The sequence below is a fragment of the Tachyglossus aculeatus genome, chromosome X4, assembly GCF_015852505.1.
Source record: "Tachyglossus aculeatus isolate mTacAcu1 chromosome X4, mTacAcu1.pri, whole genome shotgun sequence".
In the NCBI taxonomy this organism is placed as follows: domain Eukaryota; kingdom Metazoa; phylum Chordata; class Mammalia; order Monotremata; family Tachyglossidae; genus Tachyglossus; species Tachyglossus aculeatus.
Window position 1 is genome coordinate 37,301,429 of NC_052098.1, and position 25,648 is coordinate 37,327,076.

A 25,648-nucleotide genomic window follows, 5' to 3' on the forward strand; every position below is an offset into this window, starting at 1 on the left:
ATCACCATTTAGTACATGGCTAGCTTTTGAACGATTACAAGATTCAAACCATGGCCAGATTGAGAATGATTGGAGCTTTCCCCTCTTTGGAGTTCAATGACACCTTGAAAAAATAGATGTTATAGTAGTTTTCCAACATCCATCAGTGGTATTTATTAAGAGCTTACTGCATGCATGGCACTATGCTAAGTGCTTGGCAGAAGACAATAAAGTAGAGACAATCTCTGCCCTTAAGGAGCTTACACTCGAGCAGGAGAGACAGATATTAGAATAAAGTTACAGGTAGGGGAAGCAACTGAGTATAAGGACATGCACAGAAGGAGTGAGGGTGGGGGTAAGTACCTAAGTGCTTAGGGCATACAGATTAACTGCATGGGTGATGCACTAGGGAGGGAAAATAAGATAGGGAGATGAGAGGGAAGGCTTCCAGGAGGAGATGCAATTTTCATAGGCTTTGAAGATGGGAGAGAAGTGCTCTGCACACAGTAAGCACTCAATAAATATGATTGATTGGTCTGTTGAATGTGACTGGGGCATGGGGGGATGGGGCGGGGAGGGAGTTTCCAGACAAGAAATAGTATAATGATAATAATAACTGTGGTATTCACTAAGTGCTTACTATGTTTCAAGCACTGCACTAAGCACTGGGGTAGATACAAGGTAATTTTTTTATGGTATTTGTTAAGTGCTCACTTATTATGTGCCAGGCACTGTTCTAAGCACTGGGTCAATACAAGTTAATCAGGTTGGTCACAGTCCATGTCTTACATGGGGCTCACAGTCTTAATCCCCATTTCACAGATGAGGATACTCAGGCACAGAGAAGTTAAGTGACTCTCCCAAGGTCACACAGCAGACAAGTGGCAGAGCCGGAATTAGAACCCTGGTCCTCCTGTGCTCTATCCACTGGGCCATGCTACTTTGTGAGCTAGAGGTCATCATCGAGGGAGATGAGAATGAGACAGTCATTTCTCAACAGACACACTTAGTACTGCCAATTCCCAGCTGAGAATCCCTTGACTACAGCAAACCAACATTTGCTTATAGAAACAAACTTTGCTCATAGAAACGTTTTTATTGTTTTTATTTCATAATGGAATTTTCTATCCTGACAATGGAGGAAAGTATGAGAGTCCAGCAAGTTTTTTTTCCCCTCATTGACTGGAAATAAGGCCTGCTTGGCTATGTAATGACAAATGACCAATATCAGCCATTCTGGATTTAGGACTACTAAAGGAATATATGGAATTGGGGAAGTTCCTTCAGAGTCCAACTGAGAGTTCTCTATAGGCCCTAGAGAACAAGACTGAAGCCAAACTCCCAAACTAGACAAGATCAAAGAAAGAATTTAATTAATAGCACAAAATGAGAAAAGATCACAACAGAGAACAGTAGATATGAGGTTAACAGGGTAATACTTACAACCCCTGTGGTCCAGAACAATCAGGGTCAAGTTAAAGATCTGATTAACAGGTCATGGGGTTGGGCCAAGTGCTGCCCTAAAACTTACCTTGAAAAACACTGGAAAATAAAATATACTCTAAAATAACCTATGTTAAATGCTTACTATGTGTCAAGCACTGTGGAGGATACAAGCTAATCGGGTTAGAAACAGTCCCTGTCCTACATGGGACTCCCAGTCTTAATCCCCATTTCACAGATGAAGTTATTCAAGAACAGAGGCATCAAGGAACTTGCCCAAACTCACATAGCAGACAAGTGGCAGAGCAAGGATTAGAACCCAGGTCCTTCTGACCCCAGGTCTATGCTCTATCCACTGAGTCATGCTACTTTTTCAATGACCAAATTCCTCAATGACCTAAATAGCCCACTCTAGCTTCCTTTTTACCCCAGGTACATCTTGGGTAAGGACAAATACATTACCACATGATGATCCTCCTGGCTGAACCTCAGGGAGAACGCAAGCAGGACCTCACAGCAAATAGCTAGTTCCCATTATTTCACTTCCTTTCACCCTATCTCTCAACAGAGCTCAGTTCCACCCCAATGAAGAGGTGAAGCTTCCCCCCCCCCTCCCCTGCCATTGGCTGAGAGGCCAATCCCCTCCCAGAATACTGCAAACAATCCTGGGGGCGGGGGAAGAGGGTCAATCAGTGGTATTAATTGAGCACTTACTGTGTGCAGAGCACTATACTAAGTGCTTAGGAAGATACAATACAAAAGAGTTGTTAGACTTGATCCCTGCCAGCCAGGAGCTTGCAGGGGAGACAGTAGTCTCTAGTCTCTAGTAGGGGAGACAGACATTAAAATAAATTATATGTAGGGGGGAATCAACAGTTTAAGGATATGTGTATAACCTTACTAACAGAAAGCAGCTATTACTTTTTTTAAACCCTCCTTTCCTTCTTTTTTTAGGGTATCCGTTAAGCACTTACTATGTATCAAGCACTGTTCTCAGCCCTGGGGTAGATACAAGTTAATTAGGTTGCTCACAGTCTAAATAGGAGGGAGAACAGGAGAACTGAGGCATAGAGAGAGATGTTAAGTGATTTAACATCCACAGGGCTACTTTTTCCTTGTTATAAAAGAGAGATGGAAAAGGACTTATCATAGAAATGAAAAAGGCTGCCCCTACCACCAAACCGATGTTTGTTAATCATTGCTGTATGCATGAAACATCTTTAAACTGAATATCAAGAGAAGCAGCATGGCTCAGTGGGAAGAGCTTGGGCTTTGGAGTCAGAGGTCATGGGTTCATGGGTTCAAATCCCAGCTCTGCCACTTGTCAGCTGTGTGACTTTCAGCAAGTCACTTAACTTCTCTGTGCCTCAGTTACCTCATCTGTAAAATGGGGATTAAGACTGTGAGCCCCCTGTGGGACAACCTGATCATTTTGTAATCTCTCCAGTGCTTAGAACAGTGCTTTGCACATAGTAAGTGCTTAATAAATGCCATTATTATTATTATTATTATCAAGGCTTTCTAGAATCTGCTTTGCATAAAGAAAATAGTAATAAGGGAGAGAAGACTTTGATCAGTCTTGACTTCTTAATTCCCCCTTTTCCACTGACAGTCTCAGAGACAGAGGCAGTTGATTACCCTCTCGGTCTATACCTATCCATCTGTAAGAGATAGCTCTAATTATAATTTTCCCCTTAATTAGAGAATGGATAGCAGTTGTTTGAAACAGAAACCCCCAACTCCCTTCCCTTCTGGTTCTTCTTTTTACTAATGGGTCTAGACCCATTATTGGAGCTTGATTTGGTCTTGGAGCCCCTGATGCTGACTACATGCCTCCTTCCCTTGCATATACTCAAAGAGCATGAACACTGAAATCAATCAATCAGTGGTATTTATTGAGCACTTACTCTATACAGAGCACAGTACTAAGCACTTGGGAGAGTACAATACAACAGAATTAGCACACATGTTCCCTGCCCACAACAAGCTTAGGGTGTAGAGACTAAAACACACTGACACATTCCTGGTGAATATAGATCAGCAAAATATTATACAGCAAACACAAATCCCATAGATTCATGAGGTAAAGTTTACTTGTCCATGTCATGCATGGTTTTTACATGCAGTGGACATAGCTGGGTGCTTAATTATGAGATTAATTTACTTACTTTTATGGTATAAATTAGGGCTTACTATGAGTCAAGTACTGTACTAAACTCTGAGGTAGAAACAAGTTAATCAGGTCAGACATAGTCCCTGTCCCACATGGGGCTCGCAGTCTACATAGGAGGGAGAACAGATATTGAATCCCCATTACAGATGAGGAAACTGGGGCACAGAGAAGTTATGTGATTTACCCAAGGTCACACAACAAGCAACTGGCAGAGATGGGATTAGAACCCAGGTCCTCTGACTCCTAGGCCCATGCTCTTTCCACTAGGCCACAGTGCTTCCCAGTTATAGAATACATACACTCGAATTCAAAGGGAGACATATGCACAAGGATGTGTGAATAACTAGATTGATGCCTTTCAAACCCTGTATTCATTCTCCCAGCTTTACTGTAAGAATTAGCATGACTTCAAGAGACAGAGAAAACTGGGCCAAAAAAAAAAGGCTATGACTTCCCTAAGACTACAGCAGTTAAAAATGAGTCAAAAATAAAACCCCACAACTAACAAAGCCCTGTACCTTGTATGAATGCTCATATCGTTTCAGTCATTTCTAAAATACTGTTTTAGAAAGTGTCTTTAACATTTTTCAGAGTAGTCTTTTTTTCTATTACCAGTCCACTTTCCTAAAAATAAAAAAATAAAATGCTAATTTGGGAAGTCTGAAGTACATAATAGGATTGCCAAGTGACAATTTCTAAAATGAAGAAACTGAGGCAATAACTGTGACATAAGTATATGACCCTACTACACTAATATCAGTGTGGCTTAGAGCACGGGACTGGGAGTCAGGAGGCCTGGGTTCTAGTCCTGGCTCCACCACTGGCCTGCTGTGTGACCTTAAGTAAATTACTTAATCTCTCTGTGCCCCAGTTTCCTCCTTCATTAAATGGGGATAAGATACCTCTTCTCCCTCCCTCAAACTGTTAACCCGCTAATATGGCACAGGGACTGTGTTCAATCTGATTGTCGTGTATCTATCCTTAGTACAGTGCTTGACACATGGCTTGGCTTGTGCCGTCGAGGCATCTTCAACCCATAGCAACTCCATGGACACATCTCTTCCAGAACGCCCCACTCTCCATCTGCAATCATTCTGGTAGTGTATCCATAGAGTTTTCTTAGTAAAAATCTGAAGCAGTTTACCATTGACTTCTTCCGCACAGTAAACTTGAGTCTCCTTGAGTCTCCACCCTCAACTCTCTCCCATGCCACTGCTGCCCAGCACAGATTAGCTTTAACTTGTAGCAGATTGCCTTCCACTCACTAGCCACTGGCCAAACTAGGAATGGAATGGGTAGACCTCTGCTTGACTCTCCCTCCTGTAGCCGAGACTGGTAGAGTACTGGAAACTCTCCAGGTGTGATCCTGAAAGGGGACTTGATACATAGTAAGGGCTTAATAAGTACCACCATCATGATTCCTATTTTTATTTACCGTTAGATGTCATTGAAGGGATTTTGATTCCAATTTAATTGTGAAACTTCTTCTAAAACAAAGGCTCATACTATACTACTAAATTTAAAGCACATTACTCATTTGAGGAGCACAATAATGATGAAAAATGAGTTTGAACAAGGTAATAAAATAGATAATATACTGAGAATAGTATCTTGTCTAGGAATAATTATGACATAATGCCAACTACACATCATCCATTCCAGGAATGATCTTAACTTGTTTCACTTAAATTTCTAATCATTTTGAAACCTGAATTGTTTCTGTAACTGTTTGAGACATGGTTAATGATTACAAAATCCCTCCTCATATGCTTTGTTGAATGGTGCAAATGAGGAGGCATTCTTAGTCAAAAAGAGCAAGTGGTGAGTGGTGTTATTACTGCATTGTTTTCTAGGCTGCATCCAGGTGTATAAAGTGTAAGAAAGTGTTTTAGAATCTGAAACAGAGAAGAGGGTGGGGTGGGGATTAAATGGTTCAGAGCTACTTTGTCTCCTAGACTGCAAACTAGACTGTAAGCTTGTCGTGGGCAGGGAACATGTCCACCAACTCTGCTATATCGTATTCTCCCAGGCGTTTAGTATGGTACTCTGCACACAGTAAGCACTCAATAAATAAGATTGATTAATTGATTTTGACTAGCGATTGCATTTTGATGGAACTTTAATAATTGTTTTACTTTTAATTTTACTGAATTTTTTTTACTTTTATATATTTCTTCCACAGAGTACCAGATAGCTTTTATTTCAACCCCCTAGGTTTGAATGGCTTTCCCCTGTTTAGAAATTGATTCTGTTTCCACAGGAAGAGGAAGAAAAAGAGTGGGGAGAAAAGGGGTGAGTGAGGCTTAGTGCTTTTGAAATAAAGAATTGAGAAACTATTTGAAACCTATTTCAAATATAATGAATGGGGGGGGAGGGAGTTCCCTGGCATAATATAAAATGTTTGTCAATTAGATTTACCAAAAAAAAAAATATCATATTAGCACAGCAAGGATTTTGGTTGGTTATAGGAAATACTTGGGAATATCTCAGGAATTTTTAAACAAACATCTATCCTGCTGTTCCCCCAAGGAATGGCAAAAAACCTACCCAAGGGAACTTTAGAGAGGAGCAATAGATTGGGAGAGATCTGATTGAGAGCTTTAATTCAAGAGAGAAACTATCTGTAATCTCAGATTTGCAGTTTGTGTTTTCATATATATGCCATCATCAGTCTCTCACCAGCTACCTGCAAACTGTAACAAAGACTAATTAATTCCAGAAAGATGTGGGGTATTTTTTCTACATACCATAATTTTGTATTTATCATATGAGAGCTACACAAAGAAAAAATATTTTTGAGGCCTGATATTTCAACATGGGTTGCATAGCAACACATAAAGGACTTTCAACACTGTGTGTGTGTGTGTGTGTGTGTGTGTGTGTGTGTGTGTGTGTGTGTGTGTACCGCAAAGGCTGATATTAGTTTTTTTTTAATGGCATATGTTAAGCACTTACTCTTTGCCAAGCACTGTACTAAGCACTGGGGTAGATACAAGATACTCAGGTTGGACAGAGACCCTGTCCCACACAGGGCTCACAGTCTAAGTAGGAGAGAATAGGAGTTAATCCCCAATTTACAGATGAGGAAACTGAGACACAGAGAAGTTAAGTGATTTTCCTAAAGTCACCCAACAGACAAGTGGTGGAGCCGGGATTAGAATCCAGGTCCTCTGACTCCCAGACCCATGCTCTTTCCACTAGGCCATGCTGCTTCTCATGGAGTCAAATCAAAAGATGGTTTGGAGTCAAATCAAAGGATGAGTGTTTTATATAGAATAAATGGAATATCAAATCATAAAGTGAGCTCAAAACCAATTTAGTGGGAGCATGCTGTGCCAGAAAGAAGTCTTGAAATAACTATAGGAGATTAATATGTTCTGAACATGCAAGTTATGGATAGAAAATTTCTGATTTTAATCTTTTTTGTTCAAGCATGAGAAAGCTTCAGGAGAGGAGTAAGAAAATTTGAGTTCAGGCCTTTTATTTCTCAAACATCAAGGTCCCACTTCCTTCCAAGTTACCTTTTTCCCAATCTTATTTTGTAAGAGATTCAATTCACTCCATCTCCCTCTGCCTTCCAAGAGATTATTCTCCCTATCCCTGCCTTTCCATCATCTCCATAAAGCATCATTCAGCTCACATCTCTCCCCCTCTCTAAAGGCTTCCAAAGACTACCTTTCCCCATTAAACCATTGGTGTCTGAACAATACCCACTGTAATGGCAAAGGCTCAGAAAAAGTGCAGAACTCTATTTTCTAGGACTATGTGTGCAAGAGATTCTCTGACAAAAGCCCTCACTCTGATAAATGCACTCTCAATTTTGGCAGTGTCACCTTCAAATCAATGGACAACTCTACTTATGACCAGGGTCAGGTTCTGGACCAAACTAAAGGTTTACAGAGTTGTAATGTCATCCAACCTACTCTCTGGCTGTAAGTCCTGGGCCACACACAGTGGCACATCCAGCTCCTTGAATAATTCCACCTGTGTCACTCATGGGCTGGTAGAAAATGGTGAGACTGAACCTTGAAAATAAACACTGGAGCTTAGCATCCTAACACTGTTCACCTTAACAGAGCTGTGCTGGATGGGACATGTGAGGAAAACAAGCTACAGCAGGACACCCAAACAGCTGCTGTACAGAGCACTGAAACTGAAAAACCTAAAGCAAGAAACAGAAAGGAAGTGTTTCGAAAACAAGAGCCTCAGACAAGGCTGCCTCCCAGCTGAAAACGGGGACTCCAGTGCAATGGCTAGGCCTGCGTGGTGCACTGCCATCAGGAAGGGAGGAGCTGTCTTTACGCAGAAGATTCATATGGAAAGAGAGACAAAGAGGAAAAAGAGAAAACAATGTCAGGCACTACAAAAATTAGGCACAGCCACTGAACACGGGACAACATTTTTCTGTGCCCAATGTGGCTGGCTCTGTGGATTCTGCATTGGCCTTTTCAGCCACACACTCACTCTGAGGTGAACTTCACCATCAGTAGTGTCTTCTAATAACAAAGAGTGGTATTCATAATCTGGGGACTCAGTAATGTAGCCTCCAACACCAATGTTGTAAATGTAAATTGAGCTTGTAAAGAAGGAGGGGTGCCTGGATAGAAGAGGGGTGAAGATGTGTTTTGTTATTCTTGGCCCCTTCACCACTATCACAATTCTCCTGGGAGGGGTGCACACACACAACAAGTTACCAGACTTTTTCCTTGCTAAATGGGCTTGTAGTTCATCCATTTTACTTACTCTTGGTGACTCTTAAGGCTATCTGCTTTGAAATTTGTAATACATGTGAATACCAAGGTAATAACTCTATTGTCAACATAGAGTTGGCTTCCTGCTGGCTCTGAGCCCCTTGGAACCATTAGCAGCAGGCATTTAGCCTTGTATTAATTCCTTGCCATATATAATAATAGCATTTATTAAATGCCAAACACTCTAGGCACTGTGGTAGATATGAGATAATCAGGTCCAAGACAGTCCCTGTCCCACCTGGAGCTCACAGTCTATTGAATCACTATTTGCAGATGAGGAAACTGAGGCATAGAGAAGTTGTGACTTGCCCAAGGTCACACAGCAGGCAAGTGGTATAGTCAGGATTAGAAACCAGCTTCCCTGACTCCTAGACCCACACTCTTTCCACTAGGCCACACTGCTTCTCTAAAGAAGCACTAAAGTCCATGGTCCAAGCTCCCTTTCTGATTCATTCATTCATTCAATCATATTTATTGAGCACTTACTGTGTGCAGAGCACTGTACTAAGCGCTTGGGAAGTACAAGTTGGTAACATATAGAGACGGTCCCTACCCAACAGTGGGCTCACAGTCTAGAATGGACCACAGAATTGCAAAAATGATACATGAAGGAGACCGCAGGCACTGGAATCCAGTGGTAATGAGGAGACAAGATCAGTCAATCAATCAATCATATTTATTGAGTGTTGAGCACTGTATTAAGCACACAAGACAAAGTAAAGCTCTATGGTAAATAGAGGGTTACATCCATGACTCCTCCAAGGTGTGTGGGTTTCTAGCCCTAGCAGAATCTTGCAGTTCATAGAAGGCACTGTTCCCGTGCCACTGGTAACTTCTCTGGGCCTCAGTTTCCTCATCTGTAAAATGGGTTTGAGACTGTGAGCCCCAAGTGGGACAGGGACTGTGTTCAACCCAATTTGCTCTTATCCACAGCAGAGCTTAGTATAGTGCCTGGCACAGAGTAAGTGCTTAACAAATACCACAATTATTATTGTTACAATTATTATTACCACTATCACCCCCCTCCCAAGCTGGGCAAAGACAGCAAGGAAAAGGCCTTGAGAAGAGGGTGAGGGTGAGAGTAGGGGGAAAGTAGTCAGGTATGGCCCCGCTCATGGCCTAGCATATTTTTGCTTACAATTAAAAGTTATTGACAGACCTTCTCGGCTTCCTTTCTTTAATTTCATATCACCAGAACCCCACATACTAAGGGAGATGATGTAATCTGGTAGGAATAATACCGGCATAAGAGTTGATACTGAAATTCTGACACCAAGACTGTCCCTAACCAGGTGATTTGGGGACTCTTGATAAATCTGAGGGATTGTAAGTGGGAGGGGGGGACAAGGAAAGAGGAGAGAGGAGAAGGAGGGAGAAAAGGAGAGGAGAGGGGAAGGAAGGAAGAGGAAAAGGAGAGGAGAAGGGGAGGAAGGAAGAGGAAAAGGAGAGGAGAGAGGGAGGAGAAGGAGGAGAGGTGGAGAGAAGGAGGAAGAAGGGGAAAAGGAGGAAGAGGAAGGAGAAGAAGGAGGAGCTGTGGAGAGGAGGAGGAAGAAAGAGAGGAAACGGAGAAGAGGAGGAAGAAGAGGAAAAAGAGAGACGGAGGAGAAAGAGGGGGAAAGGTGACAATCTCTTGGGCCTCAATTTCCCCATCTCTGAAATGACTCTTACTACCTCAAAGGGATACAGACCTGTGAGAACACAAATTGATAATATCTGTAGGCTCTCAATAAATGTTCTTGATGATGATGACTCTCCAACTGCAAAAACTACTTGGTGAAAATTAGTACAGCCAGCACCTTTGGAAGCTGTATGATCACTTTCTAAAAAGCAACTAAGGTATTTCGTACACTGAAGCAGCTTTTTTGAAAACTGACCCTAGTTGCTTGAAAGAGTTAATAGATCTGTCTGGAGTGACACACAGCAGCTGGTGCTGGTGTTAAGGGGAGGAAGCAGACAAGAAAGTAGTGGACAGCTGAAACTGTAGGGGAATTTATTCAGCAGCTCTACAGACTAATCCTGACATACTGCTGGCTTTTAAAAGAGTTAGAAAAAAGGCACAGAAGTGATATTTGAATCAATTTTAAAGATTCTTGAAACTGTGCTGACAGGGAGCGCCTGTCACCAGTGGCCAGAACCACATAGTGGCAGGTGGTCTCTCTATGTAGAGCCTTGGCCTTACAGCTTTTTTTTGGAGGTGGGAGGAAAGTGCTGGAGCAGTCTTCCACCCGGAATGGCTCACACAACACTCCTTACCCTTCCAAGTCATTTATAAATTAGCCCTGTACACTGTGTGAATATTACTATTAACAGTTTTATTAAAACCTTGAATTTTTCGAACTCCGTTTCCTCTATAGTGTTCAGATCTGTTACACTTTAAGCACTTGATATCCACCCCACCCTCAGCCCCACAGCACTTATGTACATATCCTTAAACTCTCCCATTTCCCCCATCTGTAATTTATTTCAATGTCTGTCTCCCCCCAGTCTGTAATTTTTTTGTGTGGGCAGGGATCGTGTCTACCAACTCTGTTGTACTGTACTCTCCCAAATGCTTAGCACAGTGCTCTGCACACAGTTGGCATTCAATAAATGCCATTCACTGATTGATATAAGTCAAACACATATTGAGTCAGATTAGTTCAGTACATGCATAAGCTAATTCCAAAGAGTGAGAATTTTTTGGAATTTTGGAATTTTTGGAAGCTGCATTTATTCTTTCAGGCCACTAAATTACCACTTAGAAATCCTACTTCAGGGCACTAAATGACGACAAATTTACTATAGCCATTTCATATTTTCTCCTGATTCCTATGCATATTTCTTGCCATGACTCTTTTCCATCTTTTTAAAATTCCAACAGTATGTTGACCTTAGTCTTCATAGCTGCTGAGTAAATTCCCCTACTGTTTCAGCTGTCCACTACTTTCCTTGTCTACTTCCCCTCCGAACTGAATGAACATCAACACCAGCTGCTGTGTTCCACTACAGAGACAGCTGCTCCTTCGTGATAGGTAACCCATTTCAAGTATCTATAGTCCATATGTACTTTAGTGGACAATAGATTCTATTATATTAAGTGCAAAGTATCATCTGGTTAGATGATAGAGAGTTCTCTTGTGGGAAGAGGTTTCGTATTTCTGACCATGTGCATTTATCAGGAGAGAATGCCGTGGATTGAAAACCTCTTGAGTAAATATATTGCCTTTTTTTATCCAGTGTACTGATACAAATAAGTTGCCTCTCTGCAACCCAAAATGTAGTCCGAAATGACCAGAGTGGCTTTATTACTGAATGCTATAGCTGACCACATAACACTTTCTAGATGTGCGTGAAAGAACCAGTTTTGGGAGACCAGGCTGTGGGCCCTTCCCTGGAGTCCTACAGTGATCGTGCCTGAGTTGTTTGTACGACCACCCGAGCGTCTGGGAAGGAGCTGTCCGCGGTGCTGGTGGCTCCCCACAGTAGCCTTACAATGGTTTTCTTCGTCCTCCACTAAGTAGCCTCCCCAGGCAGGCCCAGGTTGTTAAGCATCCTGTATGGACTTTTGGCAGTTTCCCAACCTCCTTGCTCCTTTCTTTTACACCTCTCTTCCTCACTCATTCCCCTTCTCCTTGGTCCAAGGTCTCTTTCTGAGAGGACCACAAAACCTCAAAACCCTTCAGGAAGAGACCCTGGCTGCTGGAATCCAGCAGTAGTGAGGAGACAAGGCAAAGTTAAAAACTTTAGTAAATGTAAGGTTGTTTCGCTATCCTCCAAAGTCTGTGGGGATCCAGCAATAGCAGGAATCTAACTGCATTTACCAGAAGGACATAGCTAACAGTTCCTGGTTTTGCATTACATGGAAGGCAAGGTAATATGGAACTCTCATTTGCAACCCCCCCCCCCAAACCCCGCGCGCCCAATGTTGCTTACCATACGGATCAAACCTGAAAAGAACTGGGGATCTAGGGCAAATGAGTATATGATTCATATTGATGATACTTTACCCAACCTCCTCCCTTTCTCTTTTCCACTCTCTATGCTAACTAGCTTTTATTCAGGATCAATCACTGTGCTGATGACCCCACCTCCCTATCCCCTCCCTTTGCTTATCCTCCTCCCCTCCCCCGTCCCTCCAACGCTCCTTCCCACCCCGCTTTTACAGAGGAAACTAGCTATCAGTTAGATGTGCAACTTGCAAGTAATGCAAGTTAATGCAAGTCAGAAATTGTAGTAATTACCTAGTCTTGGAGATCCCAACACAAGGGAACAATATCTAAAACTCCTTCAACTACACAGTCACAGAGCCCTATTCAGGCCAAACCAGTTTCACTGTTAGCCCCATTCCTTTCACAAATGCATTCACCAGTCTATTCTTCATCTAAATGGGGCATTGGTGTAGTTGAGACATAATCTATACGTTGTCAGCTTCCTCTAAAAAACAGCATTCATTGTTCATTGTTGAGGCAATATGCATGTTTCTTTAACACTGAACCTGCAGAACTGGAAGGCAGAGACTAAATACTGTACCTTGGATTCTTAAAGCCCTACAGATTTGGGGCTTTAAATTTCCAGGAGAGAAAGGGAACTGCTCAGCTGTTTTGTGACAGTACTAGAACCACACCCGTGTTATCAGGCTTCATTATGACTGCATGAATTTCCTTTACTACTTTGGATCGATAAAATCCCAATGCCTTGCCAAGATTTTATAGCTTTAAATGGGTGAAGGACGAAACAAGGAAACTGCACTGCACAAACGTCTTCTTGAAAAATAAAATGTACTATACGACACTACATTTCAGAAACACTTGATTCTTCCTGACTTTTTTTATTTATTGGATCAAGCTTCAATATCATCTATATGTTAACTTAAAAAGAATTCCAGTCACATGTCAAAGGTTTTTTTTTAAAAAAAAAAAGGACTCGAGATTTTCAGGGTTTCTAGTTGACCGATTTAAACATGAAGATACATCCAAGTGAAAGCATTGTTTCAGGACAGAGTGTGAAATTCAAGCCTACCCAGAGAGCGTTTAGCCCGCATGAGAGGTGCGGAGCTGTCAAATGACTAGAAAAGGAGATCGATCTCTATCTCTAAACGTAAAATATAGCCCAGAAAAGAAGAGACCTGAAAATACCTCCCTAAAACCAAAACACTCTCTGACGGATTGAGGCGAAGGAGGGGAGGGATGGGGGGGAGGGGGGAGAGAGGGAGTGGGTGAGGAAGGTGCCTCTATGCCCTCTTCCCTCCCCGTCCAAGAAAGCAGTTTGCAGTGAAGTCTGCGGGCGGAGGGACTATTGGTAGGCCCGCCGGAGAGGATAGAATGGAGGGAAAGGTGGGGAACGGAGAAGGAATAGTAGATGAGGAAATGGGGAGATGAGGTATTTCCAGCATCTAATGGCTGCACTATTCGAGCTGCTAAAAGAGCTGAAGCGCTCCGGCTCCCGGCAGCATAACAAGGTCTTGAAGACCCGACTGTCTCAGCGCATGCGCCCGGGGTCCCCGAAGCAACTCACTCCGCTCCGGGAACGTTGCCGGGTCTCTGCCGTGATGTCAGCAGTTGATGAAAGCCGACAAGTCAGCACAAGTCAGGACCGGCCTACGCTGTGGGTGGAGCCGTAAGAGGCAAGGCAGACGCGGCCCCAGCTGGAGAGAGAGCGAGAGAGAGGGGGTGGGGGGGATCGAGGGGGGGGGGGCAGAGAGAGAGAGAGAACGCGAGAGGAAGAAGGGGAGAAAGAGAGAGAGAGAGAAAAAAAGAACAATCCCTCCCAGCCTCCTCCCCGGGGCAGCTTCCCACTTCAGTGGCAAGGAGGAGGAGAAAGAGCTCCTATCAGGAGAGTCCAGAGGCTAACCTGCAGAAGGCGAGGGGAGTGTAACCAAAGACTTGGCTGATCCCAGCGGATCGCCCTGCCTGGGGGACTGCCGTTGGTGGTTGAAAGCCCGGGTCCGGGTGACCGATACGCAACATTGGTCGCGGCGGCGGCGGCGGCAGGACAAATGAGAGACCTGACGCTCGAGGGGGCACTTTAGGGGAGAACTCGACCTGCGGACTGGGGGAAGGAGAAGGAGAGGAAGCGGGAGGCTGCCGGGAGAGACCCCGAGGAAGAGACCACGAGCAATCTGCGGTGGATGTTGGTGGCAGCGAGACGAATGCGAGATAAACAAGCGGAGGCACGGGAAGCCGGAGCCAGGGGCATGTTCCACTGCAACGTTCCCGATCTGGCTGACGCCGCTGCCCGAGGACAAGTGGAGACGGTGCGGCAGCTCCTGGAGGCTGGAGCGGATCCTAACAGTGTCAATCGTTTTGGGAGGCGGCCGATCCAGGTACTTAGGGCTACCGTCTGTTGACCGGTAGGGGGAGGGAGACGCGCAGGAACCGAGGTTCCGTGTTGTTGTGTAACTTTCGCGGCCTTAAAACGTCTTCTGGCTTCGACTACGCGTTTTGGGGGGCGGAGGGAATGGCTGATCAAACAAAGGACTGAAGCTTAGTAACGGAATATCAGAAAGGTGCCCGTTCTTCCTACCTAACCATTCCCATTTTAGGAGCGAGTACATATTCTCGCTCTGCAGGGACGAGGTGTGGGGGGGGGGGGGCTTCATAGAGGTTACAGTGACGGGCCATTTGCGCAGGTAGCCTTAAAAGGTTCCGAAATTCAAATGAAAGACTAAGGATTGTCTTGCATCTGAAAAACTGTGAGAGCAGACAAATGTCATTTTTCACGATTTTATTTACAGCTATAAAAGAAAAGCCATTTTTCTGACAAGCTCGTCCTCTATTTCTGCAAATGGAAAGGGGTAATCCTAAACCCCGTTGGAGAAAAGTGGGAGAGGGCAAAGGGTTGTTTGACAGTAAAAATAATACAGATCTGGAAAACAGCTCGGTCTCGCTTGGCCAACTGGGTTTATTATTTTATTGTAAAGGACTTATGTGGATGTTGTGCTAGTAATGAAACAGTGCATATCTTATCAGTAAACGTCCATAAGTCCAGAGGGCTTTAAAATAGCACAGAGCTATATTCTGAAAGGTGTTTCCTAATTTGCAGTTTTATTTCATTTATCCTTACTGATTGTAATTCAGTACTCTTTTTAGATTTGCATTCACTTTGAGGAAACCTTCCCCCATTCTCTCCCCTTAAATGCTCTGGGTCAAATGGAGACTTGTTCCTTTATTACCCTGAATATATGAGACCTAACTGTTGATGAAAGCGGTATTTTTTATTACCATTCCCAGACTGCGGTTTTCAATATCCTTTCATGCTCCTTCCTGGGAGGGAAGAATCAAGTTTATAGTCTGGAAAATTATTATTTCTCTGAAGAAATATAAATATTTTATTTAAATGTCCTTAAAATGTTTAATTGTTCTGAAAAAATGAGTTATTTCTAAGTATTTTGGCATCTAGAGTCTAGTTTAGAATTTACCGCTTTTTAAAATAGTCTTGTTTCCAGCTGTAAGTGAAACCCCTCCCTCTCTCCGTTATGCAGTTCATCCCACCATTCTGTTTCTGTTATGTGTTTTAAGAGGAAGAAAGTGGTAGTTTCCAACATGAAAATAAGACACTTAGAAATATAAATATTGTTTAACAATCATTTTGAGTATATTGAAAAGTCCCCTCTCCAGAGGGGATGGGGAGAATAACCATTTTTTTCAGGATTATTTATATGACATTTGCTTTCGTTGGCTACTTAAAGTTATTAACTGAAATGTGTACTTAGTAAACAGAAATTTGGTTATTTGTGTTCTGGGATGTCAGAGAAAGTATTCTGTTGCAGAGTGCTCTGATGACCAGAGACTTAATGTAGGTCGCTGGTCGAGAGAAGAGCTAAAGGTTTATAGCCCTACAATCTGCTTTACATGTTTTAAGGTTGTATTCAGACCGTTGTACTTTGCTTTAATAATTTCTCTCCAAGTTTTTAATCATTCAGAGAATTAATTTAGAAGTCATTAAATTGTAATCATACCATTAACATCTCCCGATATGTCCAGCAACACCAAAAGTGGCATGATTGAATGACTTTCTTTATTAACCCTTTCTTTCCTCTTCAAGATTTGCCCCATAAATGACCATTCATACTGAGTACATATATATATAAACACGCACATATATATATATTTATAGACATACCTATAATGAAATATATGTGGTATATATGTGATATATTGTATGTGGTATGTATGCATGCATGCCATGTGTTATGTGTAATGTATTATATACACATATATAATGTTATATGTACATATATATATAATGTGTTTGATACTATATTTTTACTCATATGAATTGTAATTTATGGGGCAAGTTTGAAAGAGGAGGGAAAGGGTTAAGTGTTACATTATAATATATTTTAATATGATAGTAATTTTACCCATTAACTAATTATAAAATTATGTTGTGTATATGGTATGATATATATCAAATGAGACATATCATGTAATATATTATGTTGCATACGATATAATGTATGATCACATATTGTGATTATATCATATGGACAGGGTTATTGTTTCCTATAGAATATTATATACAATGATAATACTGTATATTGTATGTACTATCATATATTATAGGACATAGTCTATCATATCATTTATTATATATTGATTGAATGATCTATTCTATCATTACCATAATAGATTAATACTATATAGTATAATGTGCTATGGAATATATAAAATTTGCCCTATAAATTACAACAGTTCATAATAGGTAAAATATATTTTACTACAATATATCTAATGTGCTCATTATAAATTGATCAATGATATGTATATACATTTTTACATATGTGCAAATTAGATTTGTTATTTTAAGTTGTGAGTATGAGAATATACATTTAAGGAAGATGGAAAAAATTACCATGTACTATGGAAAATGTAGGAGTCCTTCATTACCTCACATATTTAAATGTAAATACCAATATAATGAATATGCACATATAAATATATGAAACATATGTTGTTATAATTTAATTTTATGTCTAATACAGAATTTATTATAATATGCACTATGTGGTTACTATACTATAGTACCTATATAGTATATAGTATAGTATAGTATATATGATACTATAGTATACTATACTATGACATAAAATATAACATATGAAATATTATCATATTTAATGTGTACTATATAATGCATACATTATATATTACCACAATTTCATGTTATATGTCATAATATACACTATGATATAAGGTAAGATATGGCACTAATATGATGTAATATGTGATAGATGTAATATTGATGGAAATCAATATAAAATAGTGTAAATGTAATAATATGTAGTAATATGCATGATATGATATATTGTGGATGCAGTATGATCAATGATGTCATATATTGGGTGATATGGAATTTATATTCAATTAGTTTTTAATACATTGCACTATATTCACCATTCTGTGTAATATATGACATAGCATACTATCATTTTAAAGACTATGATATGAACTATGAGCAAAATATAAATTGGATCATTAAAATTAATACAAATGAATCAGATTGGGTAAAAATAAAATTAATAAGGAATGTAAAAATAATAAAATAAGTACATTAAATGATCAGTAAAATAACAGAGGGAAAGATTAAATGATATGCAAAATAAAATATTGAAATGCATAAAATTATTAATAAATAAAACAACATAGCAAAAAGGCAAAATGAAAATAATTGATTACATAAATGACAAGTAAATAAAATAACACTAAGAAACAATAAAACTGAATGTGCAAAATAAAAATAATAGAATTAATGTATAACCCGTTAGCTAGAGAATATAAACTGAATGAGAAATATAAAATATAAAATAAATAACCAGTAAATAAATAAAAAGGTAAAGTGAATAAGCAGTGTTTTTAAAAGTAAAGTAAAATAAATAGCCAGTAAATAAAACAGAGGGTAAATGAAATGAATAAAAAAATTTAAAAGTAAAATAAATCAGTAGCCAATAAATAAAAATAAGACAAGGAAATATCAAAATGAATAGGCAAAATAAAAAGAATAGCATGAGCAAAAGAATCAAATGAAAGGAAAACAGAAAATCAAATGAATAAGAAAACTAATAACTTAAGTAAAATCACTAGTAAAAAACCATAGGGAAAAATAAAATGAATAAACAAAATAAAATGATAAATCAAGTAAATTAAGCAGTACATAAAATGACAGAGAAAATGAAATGAAGAAACAAAAAATGTTAAATTAAGTAAAATAATTACCAGTAAATAAAATGACAGAGGATAATAAAATGAATAAAAAAATAAAAATAATAAATTAAGTAAAATAAATAACAAGTAAACAATGACAGATAAAAATAAAATGAATAAATAAAATAAAACAACAAAGTAAAATGGTTAATCAGTAAATAAAATGACAGAGAAAAATAGAATGAATAAGCAAAATAAAAGGAATAAATAAAATAAAATAAATAACCAGTAAATAAAATGGCAGAGAAAATAAAATGCATAAGCAAAATTAAAATAAATTTTATAAGATAAATGAATAACCAGTTGACAGAAAAGTCATAAAATGAATGTCAAATAAAAATAAATCAAGTGAAATAAATAACTAATAATATGACAGAGAAAAAATAAAATAAGCCAAATAAAAATGATAAATTAAGTAAAATAAACAACCCGTAAATAAAATAACACATGGAAAAATAAAATGAATAAGCAAAATAAAAATAATAAAATAAGTGAAATGAACTAATCACCAAAAAAACAAATAACAGAGAAAATATAAATCAGCAAAATAAATATACAATGAATAAGTGATTTAGTGATGTCATAAGAATCTATTTCATAACTGTATAATATTGCCTACCATATTTAAACAGTACACATAAACATTATTGCTTGATTCAAACTTTTTAACTCAGTATCTAAAATAAGAAAGTACAACTTATTTATTCGCTGGATTTTTTAACATCTTCCAAAGCAAAAAAAAAAAAAAGAGAGAGAGAAAAAGATACAAATGACACTTGAGAGAGAAACTATATTTGTATCTTTTTCTTTTTTTTTCCTCCACCAAATACCATGGGGAAGAAAAAGAACAGCAACCAGATTTAAATGCTTTTCACTTATTCCCGCTGAGAGGCAGGAACAGAGTTGGAATTTTATGAAATTTGGAAATGCTCCCTTTTTTATTGCTTATGAGTCTTTAGTAGCTAGAATAAATTGACATCTATTTTTAAATGTGCTAAATTACACTTTCGCTCCAGTCGGTCACATCCATTTACCTGTAAAACAGTTTTCCCTACCAATTAAACTAGGAGCCCCTGGGCCTGTGTCTAACCTGCTTAGACGGTGTCTACCCCCAGCGTCTAGTACAGTGCTTGGGACAGCGTCAACGCTCGATGCCTACTATCTTTAATCGTATTCTATCGATCGATCAACCCATAGTATCTGTGGAACGCTTACTGTGCTGCCAGAGCGCTGTGCTCAGCACTTGGAAACGCACAGCACAACCGAGTTGATAGTCACCATCTCTGCCTCTACTCGCGTCCTCCGCTAGTCCCTCCCGTCGTCTTTGCGACTTTCTCTGAGTGTCTTATAGTTTTCCAAATCTCAAATATTTGTGCATCCCCAGTCAGCAAGGGGGACGAGGGGGCAAGGAGCCACACACACGTACCAGGTGATCTCCCGGAGGGCGAATGAATTTGCCCACGGGCATCATCGGATTCCATTTTAATAACGATCATGAAGGATGATGGTATTTTTAAGCCCTTACTATGTATCCATAGTTGTCCATCGTTGATTCGATCGTATTTGTGGAGCGCTCACTCTGTGCAGAGCCCTATACTAAGCGTTAGGGCGAGTACGCTAGAACAATAAACAGGCGCATTCCCTGCCATTCTTTCATTCAGTCGTATTTATTGAGCGCTTACTGTGCTAAGCGCTTGGAAAGTACAATTCGGCAACAGATAGATACGGTCCCTACCCAACAGCGGTCTAGAAGGGGGAGACAGACAACAAAACCAAACAAGTAGATAGAACACTACCGCGTTCTAGGAGCTGGGGTAGACACGAGCGAATGAGATTGGACATAATTCCTGTCCCACATGGAGCTCAATAGTTTAAGTAGGAGGGAGAACAGAGGGATTTCCATTTCCCCCCACCCCCATGTTGGGTGTTAAACAACTGAACTACTTGGGGGGGGGGGAGGGTCCCCGGTGGTCGCGGCGAGCACTGACGACCCCTGTGCGTGTCCCGCAGGTGATGCAGATGGGCAGCACGGAGGTGGCGGAGCTGCTGCTGCAGCACGGCGCGGAGCCCAACAGCCCGGACCCTACCACGCTCACCCAGCCCGCTCACGACGCCGCCCGCGAGGGCTTCCTGGACACCCTGGTGCTGCTGCACGGGGCCGGGGCGCGGCTGGACGTCCCGGACGCCTGGGGCCGCCTCCCCGTCGACCTGGCTCTCGAACAAGGGCACCACCACGTCACCAGATACCTGCGCGGCGCATTCGGGTTTGAAGGCAGCTGAAGCACCTTTCCAGCCCACCGAATCCCCCGTTTCCCTCCCCCGCCCCTCCCCCACCCCCCAGAGCTCACTCTCTCTCCCTAGCCTCTACAAACCACGGGCAAAGAGAATCGGGGGCTAGCATGAACTCCACACAACCCCACCGCCCCCTCCCTTCCTCCCTCCCTGCCCCATTCCTATTGCCCCATCCCCCAGCTTTTCTGCACCCCCGATCAGGGCAGGACTGCACCTCTGCAACGCGGCGGGGCGGCATCCACCCTACTGGGAGAAGGAGGAGGAGGAAGAGGAAGAATTACACGTAGCATCGCCCCCAAATCTAGTGCCAAAAGAATCCGAGTTGGTGGGTGGTTTGAGGATGTGTGTGTGTGTGGTGTGTGTGTGTGTGTGTGTGCGCGCGCGCGCGCGCGCGTTGTTATTTTTATAATCCGTGGATTTTGTTCTTTGGAGGAGGAGACTGGCTGGGGGGGAGGGGGGAGGGGAAGGGCGAGTAAATTCTTGTTCTGGATCCCCAAGAAGAGCGGATTGTAGCCACGGGCCACAAATACGGTAGAGTACATAGCTTCTCACTCAAAACTAGAGAGCAATAGCTGGGCGGAAGGGGGAGGCCTCGAAAAAGAGGACGACAGTTTGGGTTGACTGTTCCAATCCAGAGAGTCGCCCCCCTCCCCCCACCGGAGTGCTGGACACTCAGTGCTCCCATGGACACGCGACGGGGTAAGGACCAGGAAGGGCTGCAGCCAGAACGCAGGGAGGAGGTGAGGAGGCAGATGCGGGGAGGCTAGCGGACTGGTGCTCGCTGCCAAGTCTGGGAGAGCCTGAGAGAGGGTTGATGTTTCCATGGCAAAGGGCAAAGGGGTCAAGTGGTATTTTTCAGAAAATGCAGCGGGTGCCCTGCTCAAAACCTGCATCCAGGGTCACCTCTTGGAGAGGAGGGTGAAGTTTTAGAGTCAATTCATTATGCAAGGCCAAACATTCTAGCCTTTGCCTAAGTGTCCCATAAGCTTAAACCGAGTGCTGCAACATAGTTTCTCAAATGAAAAGGGGGGAAAATAGCCTGCAATCAATCAATCAATCAATCAATCAATCGTATTTATTGAGCGCTTACTGTGTGCAGAGCACTGTACTAAGCGCTTGGGAAGTACAAGTTGGCAACACATAGAGCCGGTCCCTACCCAACAGTGGGCTCACAGTCTAGAAGGGGCTCACAGTCTATGGTAATGACTCCCTCGTTTTGCCCTGAAGCCCTTAAGGGGGAGGGGGGGTGATACAGGGAGAAGTCGCTTAAGGGGGAGTAAGGGGAAGATAAGGGTGATGTGTTGGATTTGTGGAACCAAATCCAGCTGAAGGTAAAAATGAAAAGTCGAGCTGCTAGTCTCACCTGACCAGCTTCTAGGGTGAAATGAAATTCTCCCAAGTTAACATCTTTCCAAAAGCAGAGAATCCCCCCTTAGGTGTTGAGACTATGCCACAGCAATGTGCCAAGGAACTAATCACTTTTAAAGAATTCATATTATTTGGACTGAAGTGCTGCAGCTCAATCACTGTATTGTTAAGTCCTGCCTGGCTTTCATAATAGCAAGGAATATTAAGCATTATGTTAAGGAAAAAATCTCTATGTTAGGAAGAACCTTTGTTCTAGCATATATAGCCTTGTTGTTGGTCCAGTGAAACGATCATGCCTCTAGGAACCAGGAGACCTGGATTGTAGTGCCAACTCTGCAATTAGAGGGACTCCTGCTGGGACTAGGCTGTAAGTAATAAGGTTTCTGGCCAAAGAATGCCCCAGGGCATTCCATAAAGTGGACAGGCCCAGCAGAAATCGTGAAAAATAACAGGCCGACTTGGGTGGTGAAGACTGCAACAACTGCCAAGGCCACCACTTGAGTCAAAGACATATGACACTGCATCGCCACCATGCTGTATCACTTCAGCCATAAGTGGGTCTTTCCCATAACACAACCCTGCATGCATTTTACAGTGTGCTGTACTTCTGCCTACCTATTCATCGCTCGCCATGTACCAGAGGGAACACAATTAGTAAAGCATAGCCATAATCTAAATCTCCACACCCATTCTCATACTGAAGTCGAAAAATCCAGGTGTATCTCTCATCCTTGATGGAAGATTCCATCATTACAGTACTCTACTTAAAACTGATAATGGGTTTAAACCGTATCACTACCTAGCAGTTACTCCTACATTGGTTTTACATGTATTTATTCACTTGTCTTTTGATAATTTTTTGCTTTTGCCACAGAGTCTCAGAGTGGGTTTTATAAACTAAATATTGTAAATGCTTTAGAATCTTAATGCATTTATCAAAGTCACTTTAATTTACTTTGGAATTTAGTTCACATTCTTCTTTTAACCCTCTAATAGTTTTCCTTAGAGTTATAAAGAATGTAAATTGGCTTGTATAGCTAATTTCAGTCTGACAAACAGCTCTTGGAAAGTCATAATTCAGTATCTGATATCAATGATAGAACATCTGCTAAGTAATGTAAAGTTGAATTACTCGCACTTAATTCATAGAGGTAATGGAGCAGATGATTTTTGGAAGGTGATGAAGGCCCCAAGATGTTGCAGTTAATTTGGTGCAAAATGAATGAATTTGAATGTACTCTACAACCAGAGATGTGAAAGTGCTAAAAATTGCACCCATATTTATATTTTTATTTGTTAATTTTGCATGTTTATGTGTTCATTTTGTGACAATTCAGTGCACTTTTAAATAAATATATTCACATTATTGCAGATTCATTGTTTATACAAATTAGCTTAAAGACACCCCAAAATCAATTAATTCATCAAATCAGTGTGTATTTATTGGATTTATAAAACACCTTGTCTCCTCCTTCCCGCTGAAAAGTTCAAATTGTATAAACCCTTAAATGGGCAACATTTAACATTATGAAATTGAAAACAGCAACCAAACGGGGAAACAGGGGAAAGGCAAATAAGGGGCCAATGTGACTCCAGGGTCTTGCTTTATTCACCCAACTCCCTATTCCATGTGCCAAAAGAGGGAAAACACATTGTACCTCTCCTCCAGTCTCTCCTCCTGCAGGGGGAGGAAGAGATGGGGTGGTGGAGGGGAGAAAGGGAGGAGAGGAAGAGTGGGAGGAAGGAAGGAAGAGGAGGGGAGATTATTATTATTCAGGGAAGAAGGACCACCAATTGCCAGGCTGAACATATGCAATCTCATCAATGAATCAATAGTATTTATTGAGTGTCTTATATATGCAGAGCACAGTACTAAGCACTTGAGAGAGTCCTTTCCCTGACCTCAAGGAGTTTACAGACTATCTAGGGAGACAAACACACACACCAAAAAAAATTCAGGTGATAAAAAAGAAAAATAGATATGCATATGAGTAAGTGATTGAATAGTAGGGCATGTAAATCCATATGTACAGAAACGGTATGGATGGACATGAGTGCATAGGTGGGTAGTTGGCACCAAAGGGCTGAAGTGGTTTGGGGGGAGATGACTTAGGGAGAAGAAAAATGAATTGGGGAAGGTTTCCTCAAGCGCTTAGTACAGTGCTCTGCACACAGCGCTTAGTAAATACGATTGAATGAATGGAAGAGATGTAATTTCAGAAGGGCTTTGAGGATGGAAGACCTGTGGTCTGGCAGAGTGGGAGGGAGTCCCAGGCAGGAGGAAAAGTAGGAGCAAGGGGTCAATGGTGGAAAAGAGGAGAACAAGGCACAGTAAGTAGGTTAGTTTAAGAAAAACAAAGACTGTGAGCTGGAAGAAAAGCGTGGATAGGGAGGGAATGGATGGAGTGACTTGAAGCCAATGGTCAGGAGTTTTTGCTTGATGTGGAGAAGAATGAGTAAAAATTAAAAGTTTTTTGAGGACTGGGGAGATGTATTCAGAACAACATTTTAGAAAAGTGATCTGGGTCGTAGAATGAAATATGGACTGGAAAGGGGAGAGCCTGGAGAAACAGGGACCAGTGAGAGGGGTGATGCAGCAGTCAACCAGGACATGACAGGGCTCTGGACATATGGTGATCAATCGATCAATCAATCGTATTCATTGAACACTGACTCAGGAGTGTACAGTACAATATAGTACACAAGAGTTGGTGGACACATTCCTTGTTCACAGCTTACAGTGTAGAGGGGAAGACAGACATTAAAATTCTGGATAGGTACATAAGCATTGTGGGGCTGAAGGTGGAGTGGATATCAAGTGCTTAGACGGGACAGATTCAAGTGCGCAGACGACACAGAAGGGAGAGAGAGTAGGGGAAATGAGGGCTAAGTCGTTTTGATGGAGAGGAAGGGGCAAGTCTGGGCAATGTTGAGAAGGAAAAACAAGAGTAGCAACAGTCTGAATATGAGAGCTGAAAGGGTGGAGTCCAGGATGTTGTAATGGTTGTGGGCTTCATAGATGAGGAGGATGGTGGTCAACTGTGATGAGGAAGCTAGGTGGAGAAAATGATTTGTGAGGAAAGATTAGGTATTCAGTTTCAGACGTAGCAATGAAGGTGCCAGGGCAACACTGATTTCCTGTCCTGGAGGCAGAAGAAACTGCAAGATTGCAGGGGAGGTGAGCGGTCCAAGCTAGCAAGGTAACTTTGGAAGCCATAATAAATGCCATGATTACAATTTTAGTGGTGGTAATCCCATTGGAGCAGATAATTTCTCCAAAGGAGCGAGTGTAAAGTGAAAAGAGGCACAGCCTTGAGAGCCACCCACAGTTAAAGAATGAGAGATGGAAAAAAAATGCCCGTGAAAGAGAAACTGCAGCAAGAGAGGTAGGAAGAGAACCAGGAAAGAACTGCCATCTCATGGCCACCTCAGGGCCATGCTAGAATGGCAATTAGATTATA

The 25,648-nt window shown here is 41.4% G+C and overlaps 1 protein-coding gene and 1 non-coding gene across 2 annotated transcripts; one reads left to right on the plus strand and one right to left on the minus strand.

Annotated features, from left to right (window-relative positions):
- Nucleotides 1–4,833: 4,833 nt before the first annotated feature.
- LOC119948533 lies at nucleotides 4,834–4,971 on the minus strand. The gene has a single exon (XR_005456923.1). It is a non-coding gene; the product is annotated as a small nucleolar RNA SNORA7 (small nucleolar RNA).
- A 9,223-nt stretch (nucleotides 4,972–14,194) lies between these two features.
- LOC119948082 (cyclin-dependent kinase 4 inhibitor B-like) lies at nucleotides 14,195–20,839 on the plus strand. Its single transcript, XM_038769949.1, has 2 exons — nucleotides 14,195–14,647; nucleotides 20,538–20,839. Exons 1-2 carry the CDS (start codon nucleotides 14,453–14,455, stop codon nucleotides 20,805–20,807), a joined length of 465 nt encoding a protein of 154 aa, XP_038625877.1. The 5' UTR covers nucleotides 14,195–14,452; the 3' UTR covers nucleotides 20,808–20,839.
- The last annotated feature ends 4,809 nt before the right edge of the window (nucleotides 20,840–25,648 follow it).

Bases quoted from the DNA above. Each gene is read 5' to 3' on its own strand.
- LOC119948082 (XM_038769949.1), top strand. From the start codon at position 14,453: ATGTTGGTGGCAGCGAGACGAATGCGAGATAAACAAGCGGAGGCACGG. The intron at 14,648-20,537 runs GTACTTAGGGCT...CGTGTCCCGCAG, and splicing joins TTGGGAGGCGGCCGATCCAG to GTGATGCAGATGGGCAGCAC.